At 48.1% G+C, this 23,162-nt stretch overlaps 1 protein-coding gene across 2 annotated transcripts in view; it reads left to right on the top strand.

The window, feature by feature from the left end:
* LOC130343135 (oocyte zinc finger protein XlCOF7.1-like) overlaps window positions 1-23,162 on the top strand; it is a 39,785-nt gene that overhangs the window by 1,803 nt on the left and 14,820 nt on the right. Inside the window, exons 2-4 of one of the 2 annotated variants that reach the window (XM_056554317.1) lie at window positions 313-328; window positions 6,837-6,955; window positions 11,087-11,266. In XM_056554317.1, the coding sequence (XP_056410292.1) occupies window positions 6,878-6,955; window positions 11,087-11,266 (258 nt within the window). In that variant the 5' untranslated portion in view covers window positions 313-328; window positions 6,837-6,877. Of the gene's footprint in view, window positions 1-312; window positions 329-5,441; window positions 6,956-11,086; window positions 11,267-23,162 lie in introns of those variants that run through there. The other variant, XM_056554316.1, reaches the window with a different exon arrangement.

The raw sequence follows: 23,162 nt of genomic DNA on the forward strand, positions 1-23,162 counted from the left end.
TCCATCTATAGGAGAGCCCTCAGGAGGGTCATCAGATCCTCCATCTATAGGGAGAGTCCTCAGGATGGTCATCAGATCCTCCATCTATAGGAGAGTCCTCAGGAGGGTCATCAGATCCTCCATCTATAGGGAGAGTCCTCAGGATGGTCATTAGATCCTCCATCTATAGGGAGAGTCCTCAGGATGGTCCTCAGATCCTCCATCTATAGGAGAGTCCTCAGGATGGTCATCAGATCCTCCATCTATAGGGAGAGTCCTCAGGATGGTCATCAGATCCTCCATCTATAGGAGAGTCCTCAGGATGGTCATCAGATCCTCCATCTATAGGGTGAGTCCTCAGGATGGTCATCAGATCCTCCATCTATAGGAGAGCCCTCAGGATGGTCATCAGATCCTCCATCTATAGGGAGAGTCCTCAGGAGGGTCATCAGATCCTCCATCTATAGGGAGAGTCCTCAGGAGGGTCATCAGATCCTCCATCTATAGGAGAGTCCTCAGGAGGGTCATCAGATCCTCCATCTATAGGGAGAGTCCTCAGGATGGTCATTAGATCCTCCATCTATAGGGAGAGTCCTCAGGATGGTCATCAGATCCTCCATCTATAGGGAGAGTCCTCAGGAGGGTCATCAGATCCTCCATCTATAGGGAGAGTCCTCAGGAGGGTCATCAGATCCTCCATTTATAGGGAGAGTCCTCAGGAGGGTCATCAGATCCTCCATCTATAGGGAGAGCGCTCAGGATGGTCATCAGATCCTCCATCTATAGGAGAGTCCTCAGGATGGTCATCAGATCCTCCATCTATAGGGAGAGTCCTCAGGAGGGTCATCAGATCCTCCATCTATAGGAGAGTCCTCAGGATGGTCATCAGATCCTCCATCTATAGGAGAGTCCTCAGGATGGTCATCAGATCCTCCATCTATAGGAGAGTCCACAGGATGGTCATCAGATCCTCCATCTATAGGGTGAGTCCTCAGGATGGTCATCAGATCCTCCATCTATAGGAGAGTCCTCAGGAGGGTCATCAGATCCTCCATCTATAGGAGAGTCCTCAGGAGGGTCATCAGATCCTCCATCTATAGGAGAGTCCTCAGGATGGTCATCAGATCCTCCATCTATAGGAGAGTCCTCAGGAGGGTCATCAGATCCTCCATCTATAGGGAGAGTCCTCAGGAGGGTCATCAGATCCTCCATCTATAGGGAGAGTCCTCAGGATGGTCATCAGATCCTCCATCTATAGGGAGAGCCCTCAGGATGGTCATCAGATCCTCCATCTATAGGAGAGTCCTCAGGAGGGTCATCAGATCCTCCATCTATAGGAGAGTCCTCAGGATGGTCATCAGATCCTCCATCTATAGGAGAGTCCTCAGGAGGGTCATCAGATCCTCCATCTATAGGAGAGCCCTCAGGATGGTCATCAGATCCTCCATCTATAGGGAGAGTCCTCAGGAGGGTCATCAGATCCTCCATCTATAGGAGAGTCCTCAGGAGGGTCATCAGATCCTCCATCTATAGGGAGAGTCCTCAGGAGGGTCATCAGATCCTCCATCTATAGGAGAGTCCTCAGGAGGGTCATCAGATCCTCCATCTATAGGGAGAGTCCTCAGGATGGTCATTAGATCCTCCATCTATAGGGAGAGTCCTTAGGATGGTCATCAGATCCTCCATCTATAGGGAGAGTCCTCAGGAGGGTCATCAGATCCTCCATCTATAGGGAGAGTCCTCAGGAGGGTCATCAGATCCTCCATTTATAGGGAGAGTCCTCAGGAGGGTCATCAGATCCTCCATCTATAGGGAGAGCGCTCAGGATGGTCATCAGATCCTCCATCTATAGGAGAGTCCTCAGGATGGTCATCAGATCCTCCATCTATAGGGAGAGCCCTCAGGAGGGTCATCAGATCCTCCATCTATAGGGAGAGTCCTCAGGAGGGTCATCAGATCCTCCATCTATAGGGAGAGTCCTCAGGAGGGTCATCAGATCCTCCATCTATAGGAGAGTCCTCAGGAGGGTCATCAGATCCTCCATCTATAGGGAGAGTCCTCAGGAGGGTCATCAGATCCTCCATCTATAGGGAGAGTCCTCAGGAGGGTCATCAGATCCTCCATTTATAGGAGAGTCCTCAGGAGGGTCATCAGAGCCTCCATCTATAGGGAGAGTCCTCAGGATGGTCATCAGATCCTCCATCTATAGGGAGAGTCCTCAGGAGGGTCATCAGATCCTCCATCTATATGAGAGTCCTCAGGATGGTCATCAGATCCTCCATCTATAGGGAGAGTCCTCAGGATGGTCATTAGATCCTCAATCTATAGGGAGAGTCCTCAGGATGGTCATCAGATCCTCCATCTATAGGGAGAGTCCTCAGGAGGGTCATCAGATCCTCCATCTATAGGGAGAGTCCTCAGGATGGTCATTAGATCCTCCATCTATAGGGAGAGTCCTCAGGATGGTCCTCAGATCCTCCATCTATAGGAGAGTCCTCAGGATGGTCATCAGATCCTCCATCTATAGGAGAGTCCACAGGATGGTCATCAGATCCTCCATCTATAGGGTGAGTCCTCAGGATGGTCATCAGATCCTCCATCTATAGGAGAGTCCTCAGGAGGGTCATCAGATCCTCCATCTATAGGAGAGTCCTCAGGAGGGTCATCAGATCCTCCATCTATAGGAGAGTCCTCAGGATGGTCATCAGATCCTCCATCTATAGGAGAGTCCTCAGGAGGGTCATCAGATCCTCCATCTATAGGGAGAGTCCTCAGGAGGGTCATCAGATCCTCCATCTATAGGGAGAGTCCTCAGGATGGTCATCAGATCCTCCATCTATAGGGAGAGCCCTCAGGATGGTCATCAGATCCTCCATCTATAGGAGAGTCCTCAGGAGGGTCATCAGATCCTCCATCTATAGGAGAGTCCTCAGGATGGTCATCAGATCCTCCATCTATAGGAGAGTCCTCAGGAGGGTCATCAGATCCTCCATCTATAGGAGAGCCCTCAGGATGGTCATCAGATCCTCCATCTATAGGGAGAGTCCTCAGGAGGGTCATCAGATCCTCCATCTATAGGAGAGTCCTCAGGAGGGTCATCAGATCCTCCATCTATAGGGAGAGTCCTCAGGAGGGTCATCAGATCCTCCATCTATAGGAGAGTCCTCAGGAGGGTCATCAGATCCTCCATCTATAGGGAGAGTCCTCAGGATGGTCATTAGATCCTCCATCTATAGGGAGAGTCCTTAGGATGGTCATCAGATCCTCCATCTATAGGGAGAGTCCTCAGGAGGGTCATCAGATCCTCCATCTATAGGGAGAGTCCTCAGGAGGGTCATCAGATCCTCCATTTATAGGGAGAGTCCTCAGGAGGGTCATCAGATCCTCCATCTATAGGGAGAGCGCTCAGGATGGTCATCAGATCCTCCATCTATAGGAGAGTCCTCAGGATGGTCATCAGATCCTCCATCTATAGGGAGAGCCCTCAGGAGGGTCATCAGATCCTCCATCTATAGGGAGAGTCCTCAGGAGGGTCATCAGATCCTCCATCTATAGGGAGAGTCCTCAGGAGGGTCATCAGATCCTCCATCTATAGGAGAGTCCTCAGGAGGGTCATCAGATCCTCCATCTATAGGGAGAGTCCTCAGGAGGGTCATCAGATCCTCCATCTATAGGGAGAGTCCTCAGGAGGGTCATCAGATCCTCCATTTATAGGAGAGTCCTCAGGAGGGTCATCAGATCCTCCATCTATAGGGAGAGTCCTCAGGATGGTCATCAGATCCTCCATCTATAGGGAGAGTCCTCAGGAGGGTCATCAGATCCTCCATCTATATGAGAGTCCTCAGGATGGTCATCAGATCCTCCATCTATAGGGAGAGTCCTCAGGATGGTCATTAGATCCTCAATCTATAGGGAGAGTCCTCAGGATGGTCATCAGATCCTCCATCTATAGGGAGAGTCCTCAGGAGGGTCATCAGATCCTCCATCTATAGGAGAGTCCTCAGGATGGTCATCAGATCCTCCATCTATAGGGAGAGTCCTCAGGATGGTCATTAGATCCTTCATCTATAGGGAGAGTCCTCAGGATGGTCATCAGATCCTCCATCTATAGGGAGAGTCCTCAGGAGGGTCATCAGATCCTTCATCTATAGGGAGAGTCCTCAGGATTAATGTGATCCCTGTACATTATATTAACCCCTAAAGGCCCATTTTGGCCATGAGGACACAGGAAATTTTCTTTTTTGTTTTTCCTCCTTATCTTCATAGACATTACTCTATTCCCCGAAACCATATGAGGCTTGGTGTTGTCATTGTCATAGTTGTCATTGACATTGTTGTGGTCATTGTCATTGACGGTGTGGTCGTTGTTATTGTCGTTGTCATTGTTGCCATTGACGTTGTTGTCATTGTCGTTATTGGCGTTGTTGTTGTCATTGTTGTCGTTGACGTTGTGGTCATTGTTGTCGTTGTTGTCATTGAAGTTGTGGTCATTGTTGTCATTAATGACATTGACGTTGTTGTTTTGTGTGCGACCAATTGTACTTTGTAATGACATTGCTTATTTTACCATAAAATCTACGACAAAACCAAAAAAAATATTTGTGTAGTGAAATCACAATTTTGCTACTTTTGTTTTCATGTTGAACACTTTATGGTAGAACTGTCCTATTATGTTTATTCTGTGGTCGCTACGATTATAATGATCGCCATGGTTACAGCTTTTCCATTATTGTGCCTCTTTTATTAAGACGCAAACTATCTCTTTTTTTTACAATATAAGTATGTTTAAGGTTGCCCTTTTGTGACCACCTATAACTTTCTAATTTTTCCGTATACGCGGTTGTATGAGGATATTTTTCGTTCTGTGATCTGTAGTTTTTTTGGTACCACTTTTGTGCATATATGTGACTTATGAATCACTTTTTATTATCTTTTTTTGGAATATGATGTGACCAAAAAGAAGCAATATTTTTTTCTATGTTTACAGCTTTCACTGTACACGATCATTAATATTATATTTTGATGTTTTGAACATTTGCGCACACAGCGATACCAAATACTGTACAGTCCCCCTATAATAGTAAAAATACCCCATATAGTTGAAGGCCCCCTCTGTTGTTCCATATTGTTTTAGGCCTCCTCTGTGCCCTCACATTGTTGTAGACCCCCCACACAGCTCCCATATAGTTTGTGGCCCCAATACTGCCCTGTTTTGGTGCTCCAGGACTGCTATGTACCCCGGGAGGGCTGCTGTGTAACACCGGGAGGGCTGGTGTAAACCCCCAGCTTCGCAACTTCTGTTCTAGTCAATACTTTGCTACCTTCCCTGTACGAGCGAGGTGTGTAGTGACAGCTGTCAATCACTTAGTAAGCCCTGCCCACTGGACTCCTAAGGCCAAAATGAAAGGGATTTGACATTGCTTGTTTCCAGTTTGGGTATTTTTATGGGGCGTTTTTTGCAGAATGTGTTGTAGATTTTAATGCGCCATAAGGTTTTCATATAATTTATTGATCCATATCATATGGATACATTTATTCAGCGTTATTACAGTGACATCCTTAAAGGGGTCTTCTTACCGAAGCAGGTTATCCACAGGATTGGTGGAGTCCGACCGATGGGGTCCATCCCGGGAACGTTTCTAGTGTTGTTGTGTTTTTTAACTATACTGATTGGTTTACGTCAATTATGTTAATTTTACTTCTAATTTGTTAATCAAATGTTTTGGGAGTTTTTTTCTGTACACGATTAAAATGGTGACTGATGTGCGTCAGGAGGTCAGCACAGGAAGTACCTCAAATCTGCCATCCAAGAAGGGTTTAAAAGGGGGAAATACTGCGCAAAATTCTGTGTGGATCTGTTCTATATAACCTGATACTGAAGGATCAGATCGCTTGTCCAATGTGATTCCTCGTAATGACGGACGCGGCCTTGATGGAGCCATCAGAGGTGTATGGGTAGATCTCCGCCGCTCCCGCTGCTCATAAAAGACCCTTAGGGGGATAAAAAAAAAAGTGTAAGAGTAAGAAATAAGTCAAATCTTCACCATTTTTCCCATTTATCTAAGTAAATAAAACATCAAGTGATTGATCCCACATGGTGAATGGCGCAAACGAAAGAAAAGTAAATCAAAATTCTGCAATTGTGTGTTTTTTTTTTTTGGTCACATGACATTACAGAGAAAAATTGAATAAAAATCACTCAGCAAGTCCAATCTACACCAAATTAGTACAAGATATTTTATGGAAAAATGAAAAGAATCAATAAAAAGTACAATTGGTCCCGCAAAAAACAAGTCATCCTGAGGATGGAAAGATAAAGAGTTACCGCTACTGAGAGGAAGAAACAAAAATAGGCGGCGTCATTAGGGGGTTAAGTGTAATACAAACCTAAATATGTGACCCGCACAGGAAAACGGGGGACTCCAGACTCGCACAGTAAAAAAGGGTACCCCAGACCCGCACTATAAAAAGGGGGAACCCCAGACCCGCACAGTAAAACGGGTGAACCCCAGACCTGCATGATATAAAGGGAACCCCAGACCCGCACTGTAAAATGGGGGACGCCAGACCCTCACTGTACTGTACTTCCCCCTCCAACTAATCCATTTGTCTCCTCTTCCCCTCCAGCTGATTCAGTTGTCTCCTCTTCCCCCTCCAGTTGATCCATTTGTCTCCTCTTACCCTCCAGCTGATCGTTATCTCCTGTTCCCCCTCAAGCTGACCCAGTTCTCACCTCTAGCTGACCGTTGTCTCCTCTTCTTCTCTAGCTGACCCAGTTGTCTCCTCTTCTCCTCCAGCTGACCCAGTTGTCTCCTCTTCTCCTCCAGCTGACCCAGTTGTCTCATCTTCCCCTCCAGCTGATCCACTTGTCTCCTCTTCCTCTGAATGACCCCCAAGGATGGAGAAGGACAGGAATGAGATAACTAAGAGAATATTACACTTCACCTTGGAGATCCTCCACCTGCTGACTGGAGAGGTGAGGTGACCCATCTACATTTCCACAATTGTCCCCATCTACATTTCCACCATTGTTGTCCCCAATCTACATGTCCACCATTGTCCCCATCTACATTTCCACCATTATTGTCCCCATCTACATTTCCACCATTGTTGTCCCCATCTACATTTCCACCATTGTTGTCCCCCATCTACATTTCCACCATTGTTGTCCCCCCATCTACATTTCCACCATTGTTGTCCCCCCATCTACATGTCCACCATTGTCCCCATCTACATTTCCACCATTGTTGTCCCCATCTACATTTCCACCATTGTTGTCCCCCCCATCTACATGTCCACCATTGTCCCCATCAACATGTCCACCATTGTCCCCCCCCCATCTACATTTCCACCATTGTTGTCCCCCATCTACATTTCCACCATTGTTGTCCCCCATCTACATTTCCACCATTGTTGTCCCCCATCTACATTTCCACCATTGTTGTCCCCCATCTACATTTCCACCATTGTTGTCCCCCATCTACATTTCCACCATTGTTGTCCCCATCTACATTTCCACCATTGTTGTCCCCATCTACATTTCCACCATTGTTGTCCCCATCTACATTTCCACCATTGTTGTCCCCCCATCTACATTTCCACCATTGTTGTCCCCCCATCTACATTTCCACCAATGTTGTCCCCCATCTACATTTCCACCATTGTTGTCCCCCCACATCTACATTTCCACCATTGTTGTCCCATCTACATTTCCACCATTGTCTCCATCTTCATTTCCGCCATTGTTTTCCCCATCTACATTTCCACCATTGTCCCCATCTGCATTTCCACCATTGTTGTCCCCCATCGTCATTTCCACCATTAATGTCCCCATCTACATTTCCACCATTCTTGTCCTTCCACATCTGTTTCCACCATTGTTGTCCCTCCATCTGCATTTCCACCATTGTTGTCCCCATCTTCATTTCCACCATTGTTTTCCCCATCTACATTTCCACCATTGTTGTCCCCATCTACATTTCCACCATTGTTGGCCCCCCCATCTACATTTCCACCATTGTTGGCCCCCCCATCTACATTTCCACCATTGTTGGCCCCCCATCTACATTTACAACATTGTTGTTCCCATCTACATTTCCACCATTGTTGTCCTCCATCTACATTTCCACCATTGTTGTCCCCATCTACATTTTCACCATTGTTGTCCCCATCTACATTTCCACCATTGTTGCCCCCCCATCTACATTTCCACCATTGTTGTCCCCATCTACATTTCCACCATTGTTGTCCCCATCTACATTTCCACCATTGTTGTCCCCATCTACATTTCCACCATTGTTGTCCCCCCATCTACATTTCCACCATTGTTGTCCCCCCATCTACATTTCCACCAATGTTGTCCCCCATCTACATTTCCACCATTGTTGTCCCCCCACATCTACATTTCCACCATTGTTGTTCCATCTACATTTCCACCATTGTTGTCCCATCTACATTTCCACCATTGTCTCCATCTTCATTTCCGCCATTGTTTTCCCCATCTAGATTTCCACCATTGTCCCCATCTGCATTTCCACCATTGTTGTCCCCCATCGTCATTTCCACCATTAATGTCCCCATCTACATTTCCACCATTCTTGTCCTTCCACATCTGTTTCCACCATTGTTGTCCCTCCATCTGCATTTCCACCATTGTTGTCCCCATCTTCATTTCCACCATTGTTTTCCCCATCTACATTTCCACCATTGTTGTCCCCATCTACATTTCCACCATTGTTGTCCCCCCCATCTACATGTCCACCATTGTCCCCATCAACATGTCCACCATTGTCCCCCCCATCTACATTTCCACCATTGTTGTCCCCCATCTACATTTCCACCATTGTTGTCCCCCATCTACATTTCCACCATTGTTGTCCCCATCTACATTTCCACCATTGTTGTCCCCCATCTACATTTCCACCATTGTTGTCCCCCATCTACATTTCCACCATTGTTGTCCCCATCTACATTTCCACCATTGTTGTCCCCATCTACATTTCCACCATTGTTGTCCCCATCTACATTTCCACCATTGTTGTCCCCCCATCTACATTTCCACCATTGTTGTCCCCCCATCTACATTTCCACCAATGTTGTCCCCCATCTACATTTCCACCATTGTTGTCCCCCCACATCTACATTTCCACCATTGTTGTCCCATCTACATTTCCACCATTGTCTCCATCTTCATTTCCGCCATTGTTTTCCCCATCTACATTTCCACCATTGTCCCCATCTGCATTTCCACCATTGTTGTCCCCCATCGTCATTTCCACCATTAATGTCCCCATCTACATTTCCACCATTCTTGTCCTTCCACATCTGTTTCCACCATTGTTGTCCCTCCATCTGCATTTCCACCGTTGTTGTCCCCATCTTCATTTCCACCATTGTTTTCCCCATCTACATTTCCACCATTGTTGTCCCCATCTACATTTCCACCATTGTTGGCCCCCCCATCTACATTTCCACCATTGTTGGCCCCCCCCATCTACATTTCCACCATTGTTGGCCCCCCATCTACATTTACAACATTGTTGTTCCCATCTACATTTCCACCATTGTTGTCCTCCATCTACATTTCCACCATTGTTGTCCCCATCTACATTTTCACCATTGTTGTCCCCATCTACATTTCCACCATTGTTGCCCCCCCATCTACATTTCCACCATTGTTGTCCCCATCTACATTTCCACCATTGTTGTCCCCATCTACATTTCCACCATTGTTGTCCCCATCTACATTTCCACCATTGTTGTCCCCCCATCTACATTTCCACCATTGTTGTCCCCCCATCTACATTTCCACCAATGTTGTCCCCCATCTACATTTCCACCATTGTTGTCCCCCCACATCTACATTTCCACCATTGTTGTCCCATCTACATTTCCACCATTGTTGTCCCATCTACATTTCCACCATTGTCTCCATCTTCATTTCCGCCATTGTTTTCCCCATCTACATTTCCACCATTGTCCCCATCTGCATTTCCACCATTGTTGTCCCCCATCGTCATTTCCACCATTAATGTCCCCATCTACATTTCCACCATTCTTGTCCTTCCACATCTGTTTCCACCATTGTTGTCCCTCCATCTGCATTTCCACCATTGTTGTCCCCATCTTCATTTCCACCATTGTTTTCCCCATCTACATTTCCACCATTGTTGTCCCCATCTACATTTCCACCATTGTTGGCCCCCCCATCTACATTTCCACCATTGTTGGCCCCCCCATCTACATTTCCACCATTGTTGGCCCCCCATCTACATTTTCACCATTGTTGTCCCCATCTACATTTCCACCATTGTTGCCCCCCCCATCTACATTTCCATCATTGTTGGCCCCACATCTACATTTCCAGCATTGTTGGCCCCCCATCTGCATTTCCACCATTGTTGTCCCCATCGTCATTTCCACCATTGTTGGCCCCATCCACATTTCCACCATTGTTGTCCCTCATCTACATTTCCACCATTGTTGCCCCCCCATCTACATTGCCACCATTGTTGCCCCCCCATCTACATTGCCACCATTGTTGCCCCCCCCCATGTACATTTCCACCATTGTTGTCCCCCAACGACATTTCCACCATAGTTTTCCCCATGTACTTTTCCACCATTCTTGGCCCCATCTACATTTCCACCATTGTTGGCCCCTCATCTACATTTCCAACATTGTTGTCCCCCATCTACATTTCCACCATTGTTGCCCCCCCCCCCCCTGTCTACATTTCCACCATTGTTGGCCCCCATCTTTGGAGCCGCTCTATGTTCTGGATTACTCTTTGTAGCTGAGGTCTCCAGAACTGACCCCAGTATTCCAGATGTGCTCACTAGGAGGGAGATTTATCAAAACCAGTTCAGAGGAAAAGTTGCTGAGTTGCCCATAGCAACCAACCAGATCGCTTCTTTCATTTTGCAGAGGACTTGTGAAAAATGAAAGAAGCAATCTGATTGGTTGCTATGGGCAACTGCACGACTCTTTCTCTACACTGGTTTTGATGAATCTCCCCCTAGAGCTCTATACAGGGGGCACAATCTCCTCTTTGTAGTGGGGGAGGAATACTGGGGTCAGTCCCCTCATTGTCTCTCTCCATACACAGGATTACACCATAGTGAAGAAGACATGGGGGGAGTGTGTGGCCCCCAGAAGCAATCTCCATGAGTCAGGAGGACAGAGCAGGGCCCAGGGCCCCATCCCAGAGCCTCCACCTCTCTCACTGATACATGAGAAGAAGATCCTGGAACTTACCCACAGGATCACTGAGCTGCTGACTGGAGAGGTGACACTGCTGGGACATTATACAGTAATGGAGGGGTCTGGTGATGACTGGAAAGGTGACACTGCTGGGACATTATACAGTAATGGAGGGGTCTGGTGATGACTGGAGAGGTGACCCTGCTGGGACATTATACAGTAATGGAGGGGTCTGGTGATGATTAGAGAGGTGACCCTGCTGGGACATTATACAGTAATGGAGGGGTCTGGTGATGACTGGAAAGGTGACACTGCTGGGACATTATACAGTAATGGAGGGGTCTGGTGATGACTGGAGAGGTGACACTGCTGGGACATTATACAGTAATGGAGGGGTCTGGTGATGACTGGAGAGGTGACACTGCTGGGACATTATACAGTAATGGAGGGGTCTGGTGATGACTGGAGAGGTGACACTGCTGGGACATTATACAGTAATGGAGGGGTCTGATGATGACTGGAGAGGTGACACTGCTGGGACATTATACAGTAATGGAGGGGTCTGGTGATGACTGGAGAGGTGACACTGCTGGGACATTATACAGTAATGGAGGGGTCTGGTGATGATTAGAGAGGTGACACTGCTGGGACATTATACTGTAATGGAGGGGTCTGGTGATGACTGGAGAGGTGACACTGCTTGGACATTATACAGTAATGGAGGAGTCTGGTGATGATTAGAGAGGTGACACTGCTGGGACATTATACAGTAATGGAGGGGTCTGGTGATGAGAGGTGACACTGCTGGGTTATTATACAGTATTGGAGGGGTCTGGTGATGAGAGGTGACACTGCTGGAACATTATACAGTATTGTAGGGGTCTGGTGATGAGAGGTGACACTGCTGGAACATTATACAGTAATGAAGGGGTCTGGTGATGACTGGAGAGGTGACAATGCTGGGAAATTATACAGTAATGGAGGGGTCTGGAGATGAGAGGTGACACTGCTGGAACATTATACAGTAATGGAGGGGTCTGGTGATGAGAGGTGACACTGCTGGAACATTATACAGTAATGGAGGGGTCTGGTGATGAGAGGTGACACTGCTGGAACATTATACAGTAATGGAGGGGTCTGGTGATGAGAGGTGACACTGCTTGGACATTATACAGTAATGGAGGGGTCTGGTGATGACTGGAGAGGTGACACTGCTGGGACATTATACAGTAATGGAGGGGTCTGGTGATTGGAGAGGTGACACTGCTGGGACATTATACAGTAATGGAGGGGTCTGGTGATGACTGGAGAGGTGACACTGCTGGGACATTATACAGTAATGGAGGGGTCTGGTGATGACTGGAGAGGTGACACTGCTGGACATTATACAGTAATGGAGGGGTCTGGCGATGACTGGAGAGGTGACACTGCTGGGACATTATACAGTAATGGAGGGGTCTGGTGATGACTGGAGAGGTGACCCTGCTGGGACATTATACAGTAATGGAGGGGTCTGGTGATGACTGGAGAGGTGACACTGCTGGGACATTATACAGTAATGGAGGGGTCTGGTGATGACTGGAGAGGTGACACTGCTGGGACATTATACAGTAATGGAGGGGTCTGGTGATGACTGGAGAGGTGACACTGCTGGGACATTATACAGTAATGGAGGGGTCTGGTGATGACTGGAGAGGTGACACTGCTGGACATTATACAGTAATGGAGGGGTCTGGTGATGACTGGAGAGTTGACACTGCTGGGACATTATACAGTAATGGAGGGGTCTGGTGATGAGAGGTGACACTGCTGGGACTTTATAAAGTAATGGAGGGGTCTGGCGATGAGAGATGACACTGCTGGACATTATACAGTAATGGAGGGGTCTGGTGATGAGAGGTGACACTGCTGGGACATTATACAGTAATGGAGGGGTCTGGTGATGACTGGAAAGGTGACACTGCTGGGACATTATACAGTAATGGAGGGGTCTGGTGATGACTGGAGAGGTGACACTGCTGGGACATTATACAGTAATGGAGGGGTCTGGTGATGACTGGAGAGGTGACACTGCTGGGACATTATACAGTAATGGAGGGGTCTGGTGATGACTGGAGAGGTGACACTGCTGGGACATTATACAGTAATGGAGGGGTCTGGTGATGATTAGAGAGGTGACCCTGCTGGGACATTATACAGTAATGGAGGGGTCTGGTGATGACTGGAAAGGTGACACTGCTGGGACATTATACAGTAATGGAGGGGTCTGGTGATGACTGGAGAGGTGACACTGCTGGGACATTATACAGTAATGGAGGGGTCTGGTGATGACTGGAGAGGTGACACTGCTGGGACATTATACAGTAATGGAGGGGTCTGGTGATGACTGGAGAGGTGACACTCCTGGGACATTATACAGTAATGAAGGGGTCTGGTGATGACTGGAGAGGTGACGCTGCTGGGACATTATACAGTAATGGAGGGGTCTGGTGATGACTGGAGAGGTGACACTGCTGGGACATTATACAGTAATGGAGGGGTCTGGTGATGACTGGAGAGGTGACACTGCTTGGACATTATACAGTAATGGAGGAGTCTGGTGATGATTAGAGAGGTGACACTGCTGGGACATTATACAGTAATGGAGGGGTCTGGTGATGAGAGGTGACACTGCTGGGTCATTATACAGTATTGGAGGGGTCTGGTGATGAGAGGTGACACTGCTGGAACATTATACAGTATTGTAGGGGTCTGGTGATGAGAGGTGACACTGCTGGAACATTATACAGTAATGAAGGGGTCTGGTGATGACTGGAGAGGTGACACTGCTGGGAAATTATACAGTAATGGAGGGGTCTGGAGATGAGAGGTGACACTGCTGGAACATTATACAGTAATGGAGGGGTCTGGTGATGAGAGGTGACACTGCTGGAACATTATACAGTAATGGAGGGGTCTGGTGATGAGAGGTGACACTGCTGGAACATTATACAGTAATGGAGGGGTCTGGTGATGAGAGGTGACACTGCTGGGACATTATACAGTAATGGAGGGGTCTGGTGATTGGAGAGGTGACACTGCTGGGACATTATACAGTAATGGAGGGGTCTGGTGATGACTGGAGAGGTGACACTGCTGGGACATTATACAGTAATGGAGGGGTCTGGTGATGACTGGAGAGTTGACACTGCTGGGACATTATACAGTAATGGAGGGGTCTGGTGATGAGAGGTGACACTGCTGGGACTTTATAAAGTAATGGAGGGGTCTGGCGATGAGAGATGACACTGCTGGACATTATACAGTAATGGAGGGGTCTGGTTATGAGAGGTGACACTGCTGGGACATTATACAGTAATGGAGGGGTCTGGTGATGAGAGGTGACACTGCTGGGACATTATACAGTAATGGAGGGGTCTGGTGATGAGAGGTGACACTGCTGGGACATTATACAATAATGGAGGGGTCTGGTGATGAGAGGTGACACTGCTGGGACATTATACAGTAATGGAGGGGTCTGGTGATAACTGAAGAGGTGACACTGCTGGGACATTATACAGTAATGGAGGGGTCTGGTGATGATTAGAGAGGTGACCCTGCTGGGACATTATACAGTAATGGAGGGGTCTGGTGATGACTGGAGAGGTGACACTGCTGGAACATTATACAGTAATGGAGGGGTCTGGTGATGATTGAAGAGGTGACACTGCTGGAACATTATACAGTAATGGAGGGGTCTGGTGATGACTGGAGAGGTGACACTGCTGGGACATTTATATAGTAATGTAGGAGTTTGGTGATGACTGGAGAGGTGACACTGCTGGGACATTATACAGTAATGGAGGGGTCTGGTGATGACTGGAGAGGTGACACTGCTGGATCATTATACAGTAATGGAGGGGTCTGGTGATGACTGGAGAGGGGACACTGCTGGACGTTATACAGTAATGGAGGGGTCTGGTGATGATTAGAGAGGTGACACTGCTGGGACATTATACAGTAATGGAGGGGTCTGGTGATGACTGGAGAGGTGACACTGCTGGGACATTTATATAGTAATGGAGGTGTTTGATGACTGGAGAGGTGACACTGCTGGGACATTATACAGTAATGGAGGGGTCTGGTGATGAGAGGTGACACTGCTGGGACATTATACAGTAATGGAGGGGTCTGGTGATGACTAGAGAGGTGACACTGCTCGGACATTATACAGTAATGGAGGGGTCTGGTGATGACTGGAGAGGTGACACTGCTGGAACATTATACAGTAATGGAGGGGTCTGGTGATGACTGGAGAGGTGACACTGCTGGGACATTATACAGTAATGGAGGGGTCTGGTGATGACTGGAGAGGTGACACTGCTGGATTATTATACAGTAATGGAGGGGTCTGGTGATGAGAGGTGACACTGCTGGAACATTATACAGTAATGGAGGGCTCTGGTGATGAGAGGTGACACTGCTGGGTCATTATACAGTAATGGAGGGTTCTGGTGATGAGAGGTGACACTGCTGGAACATTATACAGTAATGGAGGGCTCTGGTGATGAGAGGTGACACTGCTGGGACATTATACAGTAATGGAGGGGTCTGGTGATGACTGGAGAGGTGACACTGCTGGGACATTATACAGTAATGGAGGGGTTTGGTGATGAGAGGTGACACTGCTGGCACATTATACAGTAATGGAGGGGTCTGGTGATGACTGGAGAGGTGACACTGCTGGGACATTATACAGTAATGGAGGGGTCTGGTGATGATTAGAGAGGTGACACTGCTGGGACATTATACAGTAATGGAGGGGTCTGGTGATGAGAGGTGACCCTGCTGGGATATTATACAGTAATGTAGGGGTCTGGTGATGACTGGAGAGGTGACACTGCTGGGACATTATACAGTAATGGAGGGGTCTGGTGATGAATAGAGAGGTGACACTGCTGGGACATTATACAGTAATAGAGGGGTCTGGTGATGACTGGAGAGGTGACCCTGCTGGGACATTATTCAGTAATGGAGGGGTCTGGTGATGATTAGAGAGGTGACACTGCTGGGACATTATACAGTAATGGAGGGGTCTGGTGATGAGAGGTGACACTGCTGGAACATTATACAGTAATGGAGGGGTCTGGTGATGAGAGGTGACACTGCTGGGACATTATACAGTAATGGAGGGGTCTGGTGATGACTGGAGAGGTGACACTGCTGGGACATTATACAGTAATGGAGGGGTCTGGTGATGACTGGAGAGGTGACACTGCTGGGACATTATACAGTAATGGAGGGGTCTGGTGATGAATAGAGAGGTGACACTGCTGGGACATTATACAGTAATGGAGGGGTCTGGTGATGACTGGAGAGGTGACACTGCTGGGACATTATACAGTAATGGAGGGGTCTGGTGATGATTAGAGAGGTGACACTGCTGGGACATTATACAGTAATGGAGGGGTCTGGTGATGAGAGGTGACCCTGCTGGGATATTATACAGTAATGTAGGGGTCTGGTGATGAGAGGTGACACTGCTGGGACATTATACAGTAATGGAGGGGTCTGGTGAAGACTGGAGAGGTGACACTGCTGGGACATTATACAGTAATGGAGGGGTCTGGTGATGATTAGAGAGGTGACACTGCTGGGACATTATACAGTAATGGAGGGGTCTGGTGATGAGAGGTGACACTGCTGGGACATTATACAGTAATGGAGGGGTCTGGTGAAGACTGGAGAGGTGACACTGCTGGGACATTATACAGTAATGGAGGGGTCTGGTGATGATTAGAGAGGTGACACTGCTGGGACATTATACAGTAATGGAGGGGTCTGGTGATGAGAGGTGACCCTGCTGGGATATTATACAGTAATGTAGGGGTCTGGTGATGACTGGAGATGTGACACTGCTGGGACATTATACAGTAATAGAGGAGTCTGGTGATGACTGGAGAGGTGACACTGCTGGGACATTATACAGTAATGGAGGAGTCTGGTGATGACTGGAGAGGTGACACTGCTGGGTCATTATACAGTAATGGAGGGGTCTGGTGATGATTAGAGAGGTGACACTGCTGGGTCATTATACAGTAATGGAGGGGTCTGGTGATGAGAGGTGACACTGCTGGGACATTATACAGTAATGGAGGGGTCTGGTGATGACTGGAGAGGTGACACTGCTGGGACATTATACAGTAATAGAGGGGTCTGGTGATGACTGGAGAGGTGACACTGCTGGGACATTATACAGTAATGGAGGAGTCTGGTGATGACTGGAGAGGTGACACTGCTGGGACATTGTACAGTAATGGAGGGGTCTGGTGATGACTGGAGAGGTGACACTGCTGGGACATTATACAGTAATGGAGGGGTCTGGTGATGAGAGGTGACACTGCTGGGACATTATACTGTAATGGAGGGGACTGGTAATGAGAGGTGACACTGCTGGGACATTATACAGTATTGGAGGGGTCTGGTGATGACTGGAGAGGTGACATGGCTGGGACATTATACAGTAATGGAGGGGTCTGGTGATGAGAGGTGACACTGCTGGGACATTATACAGTAATGGAGGGGTCTGGTGATGACTGGAGAGGTGACACTGCTGGGACATTATACAGTAATGGAGGGGACTGGTGATGACTGGAGAGGTGACACTGCTGGGACATTATACAGTAATGGAGGGGTCTGGTGATGAATAGAGAGGTGACACTGCTGGGACATTATACAGTAATGGAGGGGTCTGGTGATGACTGGAGAGGTGACACTGCTGGGACATTATACAGTAATGGAGGGGTCTGGTGATGACTGGAGAGGTGACACTTCTGGGACATTATACAGTAATGGAGGGGTCTGGTGATGAGAGGTGACACTGCTGTCACATTATACAGTAATGGAGGTGTCTGGTGATGACTGGAGAGGTGACACTGCTGGGACATTATACGGTAATGGAGGGCTCTGGTGATGAGAGGTGACACTGCTGTCACATTATACAGTAATGGAGGGGTCTGGTGATGACTGGAGAGGTGACACTGCTGGGACATTACAGTAATGGAGGGGTCTGGTGATGAGAGGTGACACTGCTGGGACATTATACAGTAATGGAGGGGTCTGGTGATGAGAGGTGACACTGCTGGGACATTATTCAGTAATGGAGGGGTCTGGTGATGAGAGGTGACACTGCTGGGACATTATACAGTAATGGAGGGGTCTGGAGATGATAGGTGACACTGCTGGCACATTATACAGTAATGGAGGGGTCTGGTGATGACTGGAGAGGTGACACTGCTGGATCATTATACAGTAATGGAGGGGTCTGGTGATGACTGGAGAGGTGACACGGCTGGGACATTATACAGTAATGGAGGGGTCTGGTGATGACTGGAGAGGTGACACTACTGGGTCATTATACAGTAATGGAGGGGTCTGGTGATGATTAGAGAGGTGACACTACTGGGTCATTATACAGTAATGGAGGGGTCTGGTGATGACTGGAGAGGTGACACTGCTGGGACATTATACAGTAATGGAGGGGTCTGGTGATGACTGGAAAGGTGACACTGCTGGGACATTATACAGTAATGGAGGGGTCTGGTGATGGCTGGAGAGGTGACACTGCTGGGACATTATACAGTAATGGAGGGGTCTGGTGATGACTGGAGAGGTGACACTGCTGGGACATTATACAGTAATGGAGGGGTCTGGTGATGACTGGAGAGGTGACCCTGCTGGGACATTATACAGTAATGGAGGGGTCTGGTGATGACTGGAGAGGTGACACTGCTGGGACATTATACAGTAATGGAGGGGTCTGGTGATGACTGGAGAGGTGACACTGCTGGGACATTATACAGTAATGGAGGGGTCTGATGATGACTGGAGAGGTGACCCTGCTGGGACATTATACAGTAATGGAGGGGTCTGGTGATGATTAGAGAGGTGACACTGCTGGGACATTATACAGTAATGGAGGGGTCTGGTGATGACTGGAGAGGTGACACTGCTGGGACATTATACAGTAATGGAGGGTCTGGTGATGACTGGAGAGGTGACACTGTTGGGACAATATACAGTAATGGAGGGGTCTGATGATGACTGGAGAGGTGACACTGCTGGGACATTATACAGTAATGGAGGGGTCTGGTGATGAGAGGTGACACTGCTGGGACATTATACAGTAATGGAGGGGTCTGGTGATGACTGGAGAGGTGACACTGCTGGGACATTATACAGTAATGGAGGGGTCTGGTGATGACTGGAGAGGTGACACTGCTTGGACATTATACAGTAATGGAGGAGTCTGGTGATGATTAGAGAGGTGACACTGCTGGGACATTATACAGTAATGGAGGGGTCTGGTGATGACTGGAGAGGTGACACTGCTGGGACATTATACAGTAATGGAGGGGTCTGGTGATGACTGGAGAGGTGACCCTGCTGGGACATTATACAGTAATGGAGGGGTCTGGTGATGATTAGAGAGGTGACCCTGCTGGGACATTATACAGTAATGGAGGGGTCTGGTGATGACTGGAAAGGTGACACTGCTGGGACATTATACAGTAATGGAGGGGTCTGGTGATGACTGGAGAGGTGACACTGCTGGGACATTATACAGTAATGGAGGGGTCTGGTGATGACTGGAGAGGTGACACTGCTGGGACATTATACAGTAATGGAGGGGTCTGGTGATGACTGGAGAGGTGACACTGCTGGGACATTATACAGTAATGGAGGGGTCTGATGATGACTGGAGAGGTGACACTGCTGGGACATTATACAGTAATGGAGGGATCTGGTGATGACTGGAGAGGTGACACTGCTGGGACATTATACAGTAATGGAGGGGTCTGGTGATGACTGGAGAGGTGACACTGCTTGGACATTATACAGTAATGGAGGAGTCTGGTGATGATTAGAGAGGTGACACTGCTGGGACATTATACAGTAATGGAGGGGTCTGGTGATGAGAGGTGACACTGCTGGGTCATTATACAGTATTGGAGGGGTCTGGTGATGAGAGGTGACACTGCTGGAACATTATACAGTATTGTAGGGGTCTGGTGATGAGAGGTGACACTGCTGGAACATTATACAGTAATGAAGGGGTCTGGTGATGACTGGAGAGGTGACACTGCTGGGAAATTATACAGTAATGGAGGGGTCTGGAGATGAGAGGTGACACTGCTGGAACATTATACAGTAATGGAGGGGTCTGGTGATGAGAGGTGACACTGCTGGAACATTATACAGTAATGGAGGGGTCTGGTGATGAGAGGTGACACTGCTGGAACATTATACAGTAATGGAGGGGTCTGGTGATGAGAGGTGACACTGCTGGGACATTATACAGTAATGGAGGGGTCTGGTGATTGGAGAGGTGACACTGCTGGGACATTATACAGTAATGGAGGGGTCTGGTGATGACTGGAGAGGTGACACTGCTGGGACATTATACAGTAATGGAGGGGTCTGGTGATGACTGGAGAGTTGACACTGCTGGGACATTATACAGTAATGGAGGGGTCTGGTGATGAGAGGTGACACTGCTGGGACTTTATAAAGTAATGGAGGGGTCTGGCGATGAGAGATGACACTGCTGGACATTATACAGTAATGGAGGGGTCTGGTTATGAGAGGTGACACTGCTGGGACATTATACAGTAATGGAGGGGTCTGGTGATGAGAGGTGACACTGCTGGGACATTATACAGTAATGGAGGGGTCTGGTGATGAGAGGTGACACTGCTGGGACATTATACAATAATGGAGGGGTCTGGTGATGAGAGGTGACACTGCTGGGACATTATACAGTAATGGAGGGGTCTGGTGATAACTGAAGAGGTGACACTGCTGGGACATTATACAGTAATGGAGGGGTCTGGTGATGATTAGAGAGGTGACCCTGCTGGGACATTATACAGTAATGGAGGGGTCTGGTGATGACTGGAGAGGTGACACTGCTGGAACATTATACAGTAATGGAGGGGTCTGGTGATGATTGAAGAGGTGACACTGCTGGAACATTATACAGTAATGGAGGGGTCTGGTGATGACTGGAGAGGTGACACTGCTGGGACATTTATATAGTAATGTAGGAGTTTGGTGATGACTGGAGAGGTGACACTGCTGGGACATTATACAGTAATGGAGGGGTCTGGTGATGACTGGAGAGGTGACACTGCTGGATCATTATACAGTAATGGAGGGGTCTGGTGATGACTGGAGAGGGGACACTGCTGGACGTTATACAGTAATGGAGGGGTCTGGTGATGATTAGAGAGGTGACACTGCTGGGACATTATACAGTAATGGAGGGGTCTGGTGATGACTGGAGAGGTGACACTGCTGGGACATTTATATAGTAATGGAGGTGTTTGATGACTGGAGAGGTGACACTGCTGGGACATTATACAGTAATGGAGGGGTCTGGTGATGAGAGGTGACACTGCTGGGACATTATACAGTAATGGAGGGGTCTGGTGATGACTAGAGAGGTGACACTGCTCGGACATTATACAGTAATGGAGGGGTCTGGTGATGACTGGAGAGGTGACACTGCTGGAACATTATACAGTAATGGAGGGGTCTGGTGATGACTGGAGAGGTGACACTGCTGGGACATTATACAGTAATGGAGGGGTCTGGTGATGACTGGAGAGGTGACACTGCTGGATTATTATACAGTAATGGAGGGGTCTGGTGATGAGAGGTGACACTGCTGGAACATTATACAGTAATGGAGGGCTCTGGTGATGAGAGGTGACACTGCTGGGTCATTATACAGTAATGGAGGGTTCTGGTGATGAGAGGTGACACTGCTGGAACATTATACAGTAATGGAGGGCTCTGGTGATGAGAGGTGACACTGCTGGGACATTATACAGTAATGGAGGGGTCTGGTGATGACTGGAGAGGTGACACTGCTGGGACATTATACAGTAATGGAGGGGTTTGGTGATGAGAGGTGACACTGCTGGCACATTATACAGTAATGGAGGGGTCTGGTGATGACTGGAGAGGTGACACTGCTGGGACATTATACAGTAATGGAGGGGTCTGGTGATGATTAGAGAGGTGACACTGCTGGGACATTATACAGTAATGGAGGGGTCTGGTGATGAGAGGTGACCCTGCTGGGATATTATACAGTAATGTAGGGGTCTGGTGATGACTGGAGATGTGACACTGCTGGGACATTATACAGTAATAGAGGGGTCTGGTGATGACTAGAGAGGTGACACTGCTGGGACATTATACAGTAATAGAGGGGTCTGGTGATGACTGGAGAGGTGACCCTGCTGGGACATTATTCAGTAATGGAGGGGTCTGGTGATGATTAGAGAGGTGACACTGCTGGGACATTATACAGTAATGGAGGGGTCTGGTGATGAGAGGTGACACTGCTGGAACATTATACAGTAATGGAGGGGTCTGGTGATGAGAGGTGACACTGCTGGGACATTATACAGTAATGGAGGGGTCTGGTGATGACTGGAGAGGTGACACTGCTGGGACATTATACAGTAATGGAGGGGTCTGGTGATGACTGGAGAGGTGACACTGCTGGGACATTATACAGTAATGGAGGGGTCTGGTGATGATTAGAGAGGTGACACTGCTGGGACATTATACAGTAATGGAGGGGTCTGGTGATGACTGGAGAGGTGACACTGCTGGGACATTATACAGTAATGGAGGGGTCTGGTGATGATTAGAGAGGTGACACTGCTGGGACATTATACAGTAATGGAGGGGTCTGGTGATGAGAGGTGACCCTGCTGGGATATTATACAGTAATGTAGGGGTCTGGTGATGAGAGGTGACACTGCTGGGACATTATACAGTAATGGAGGGGTCTGGTGAAGACTGGAGAGGTGACACTGCTGGGACATTATACAGTAATGGAGGGGTCTGGTGATGATTAGAGAGGTGACACTGCTGGGACATTATACAGTAATGGAGGGGTCTGGTGATGAGAGGTGACACTGCTG

This window comes from Hyla sarda, unplaced genomic scaffold (genome assembly GCF_029499605.1).
Source record: "Hyla sarda isolate aHylSar1 unplaced genomic scaffold, aHylSar1.hap1 scaffold_667, whole genome shotgun sequence".
Lineage (NCBI taxonomy): Eukaryota > Metazoa > Chordata > Amphibia > Anura > Hylidae > Hyla > Hyla sarda.